At 35.3% G+C, this 3,543-nt stretch overlaps 1 protein-coding gene across 1 annotated transcript; it reads left to right on the top strand.

Annotated features, from left to right (window-relative positions):
* The first annotated feature begins 311 nt into the window (after window positions 1-311).
* LOC124887860 lies at window positions 312-974 on the top strand. The gene is made up of 2 exons (XM_047397780.1): window positions 312-663; window positions 769-974. Exons 1-2 carry the CDS (start codon window positions 312-314, stop codon window positions 972-974), a joined length of 558 nt encoding a protein of 185 aa, XP_047253736.1.
* Window positions 975-3,543: the final 2,569 nt, after the last annotated feature.

The raw sequence follows: 3,543 nt of genomic DNA on the forward strand, positions 1-3,543 counted from the left end.
TCGACGAACCAGAGCTGTGCATTATCTCTGACGGACACGTAAGCATAGCCAACGGCCTTGCAAGGCATTATCCACTTGCGCATCATGATGTTTGTATGGGGCATCTCGGTGAAAATCTTTGAATAAATCACCATTGTTCGGATTCTCTCTATTTGTACTACCATGCGTCCAAGGCGTACACGTTGGAAGAATTTAATGACTACTTCAACACCCTTAAAGAAAGATGCCCCAGCGCAGCAACTTGCCTCTAGCATGAAGTAGGATTTGAAAAGTGGAGCTGGGCTCACTTTCCAGGTAATCGATTCAACGTCATGACCTCAAATATCGCCGAGTTGCTCTACTCAATGTTGCAAGACGAAAGAGAGTATCCAGTGGCGGTCATTTTCAATTCAATTGCACATAGATTTGGAGAAATATTTAGGAAGAGGTATGAGGAGGTGAACAATTCAAAGACAACCTTCGTTCCCATAGCCGAGACGATCTTGAGGAAAAACATGACTGAGGGGAACAAATTATATGTGAACAACATAAATAGAAGCACCGACGAATTCACCATGCTTGGCTATGGTCGTTCCGCAAAAGTTAATCTTTTGAGACAGTCATGTTCTTGCAAAAAGTACGACTTGGTGAAATTATCATGCGCTCATGCAATGGCAGTGTTGCGTTTGAAGCATATGGACGAATACGACACTAGCATTTACAACTACTCTTCGCAAATATATTCGAAATAATCATACCTCCTTGCATACTTGGAACCTATTTGTGCAGTACCACGTGAGTCGAAGTGGAGTGTGGCGCGAGAGTATCTTGAAATGCAAGTTCTTCCACCCGGCTTCAATCCTAAACTCGAACGGAGAAAGGTGAAACGTGTTAAGGGTGTGTTGGAGCCTTTGAGGTACAAGAAAAGAAACAAGTTCTCCAAGTGCAAAAGGCCGGGAAATAAGAGAACAACATGCAACCTTAACGTAGGATAACATGATTGGCATTGTATTGAATGTTTTTGTTTGTTCAAATGCACTGGACAGTATGTAATGTGTATTCTATTTTGAAAACCACTGAACTGTAGTTAAAGTCAACTTTTTTTGTTGTGCATTATCGATTCCTATTCATATATTATATACTACATACTAAATAGATTCTAGACTTAAATAATCGACAAGACTCATAATATATAATATATCAGTGTTTGGTCTACTAAGTAAATGTTCAGTACGTAGTGTATAATAAACCTACCTGATTGTCTATTGAACAAACCCTTTTCTTCATACAATTTTGAATTAGAAATAATTACGACGCATTGGAATGGATGGCAATTCAAAAACTGTCTTTTCAAGTTCTGAAATCGACTATACACATTACACATAGACTAGACTCAAAATATATAATACATCGATGCATTGTCTAGGGGGTATAGTGTAAAATACATAGTCTATCATCGATCAGTCATGTAGTCTATTACAGAAACCCTATTCCTCATACACTGAACCTTTCAATGTAATTATTACACTTCAAAAAACGGCAGGATTTTAAATGCCTCGACTGCCATAACCGCCACGACTTTTCATTTCTTATTCTCACACGCCTTCTCCCCTTCAATCAACACGTGTAAAGCTTCTATTGGTCAATTTTCTCATGGTTTGGTCTATTTAAATAGACCATGATCGATTTTGAACACAATTTCAGAAGAAAAAAGACTTAAGGGAGAAGAAGATGGCTAGGAGGACGCACCCACTACGACCATTGCAAAGAATGTCAACAATAAACAACATAGAGTTGCTAAGGATTCGGAGTGACCTGGATTTCCTTTTCGAGGGTCTTGCTGCCGATTAACGATGGCTGGATAGAGAGCTTCCCCGGATGGCTCTTTTTCTTCGGGCCATAGCCGAGAGGCTCAACCTGAACCCCCGTGAACTCATCACCCCCGTTCGTCCCCCTAGTGTAGTGTTGTTTTTTTTGTTTGGTTTGTTGTTCATTGCTTAATGAAGCTTTCATGGTAGAATTATGTAAATGAAAGCTTCATTTTTGAATTTTTGTTTGGAATTTTTTCTCCAAAATTGTAAATATAGATGCAATGAACATTTATATATCTATAAACAAGTTTCAAGTTTCTGTATTCATGATGTTCTCTTTATCTATAGTGATTTGTTAGTGTTTCTTCAGTAGTCTCTGTTTTAAGATTTGTAAACTTTATTTACACTCTGAGTACAGTAGGAATAAGCAATTGACTACGGCAAATACACATTCTATAATCGACTGTGTCACAGGTGAATTATAAAATGAAATCAGTGTTCATGATCCTGTATATTGAGAGATTATCGACTTATAAACGAGTCTATTATTGACTACTCATATAGTCTATGATCAACTTACTGAATATAATGACGGCTTAAAATAATGAAAAAAAAGAAGAAATTAAATAAAATAAAATTAGAGTATGTCAATTAACACCATTAAAACATTGTAAAGAAATTTTGATGCATCAATTGTGATTCCCAATCACTTTTAGACGTGATCAAGTGTTATCTTAGACACAACGTAGTCGTAGATCATTGAGATGACATAAAAAAAGAAGAAATAAAATAAAATAAAATAAATATTAATCATCCAAGCACTAATGAACGACCACTTATCATGACAAGAGATTAGACTTGTGTGATGACCATAAGGATGAGTGGTGGTTGTTACTTGTGTGTTCAATGGACAAGTAGTGTATGAGAACAAGGAGTCCTTCTCAACAACGACACTTGTTCTAGGTATTGGTTATTACTACCATTGTCCTCCCCTATACTCATTTGATCGAGTGTCCAATTGATTTGTAATCTTATATTATGTTATTTAGTCATTTTACATTACTTGAGTGATGTTAATTTAGTTTATTTTATTTTATTTTTCCCTTTTTTTAATCATACCTCTTTTGAAAATAGACTTGTTATAATATCTTGAGTATATTATAGATAAATAGCTTTATCTATATCAGACTTTATTATTAGTCATGTATCGACCAAAGAAGTCTATTTTCAAAGGATGTGAGATTAAAAAGAGGGAGAAATAGAATAAAATAAAATAAATTAACATCACTCATGCAATGTAAAATGACTAAATATCATAATATAAGATTACAAATCAATTGGACACTCGATCAAATGGGTATAGGGGAGGGCAATGGTAGTAACAACCAATTACCTAGAACAAGCATCTCCGTTGAGAAGGACTCCTTGTTCTCATACACTACTTGTCCATTGAACACTCACATGTAACAACCACCACCTATCCTTATGGTCATCACACAAGTCTAATCTCTTGTCATGATAAGTGGTCGTTCATTAGTGCTTGGATGATTAATATTTATTTTATTTTATTTATTTTATTTTATTTTATTTCTTCTCCTTTTTATGTCATCTCAATGATCTACGATTACGCCGTGTCTAAGATAACACGATCACGTCTAAAAGTGATTGGGAGTCACAATTGATGCATCAAATTTTCTTTACAATATTTTAATGGTGTTAATTGACATACTCTAATTTTATTTTATTTAATTTC

This window comes from Capsicum annuum, chromosome 10, assembly GCF_002878395.1.
Source record: "Capsicum annuum cultivar UCD-10X-F1 chromosome 10, UCD10Xv1.1, whole genome shotgun sequence".
NCBI lineage: Eukaryota > Viridiplantae > Streptophyta > Magnoliopsida > Solanales > Solanaceae > Capsicum > Capsicum annuum.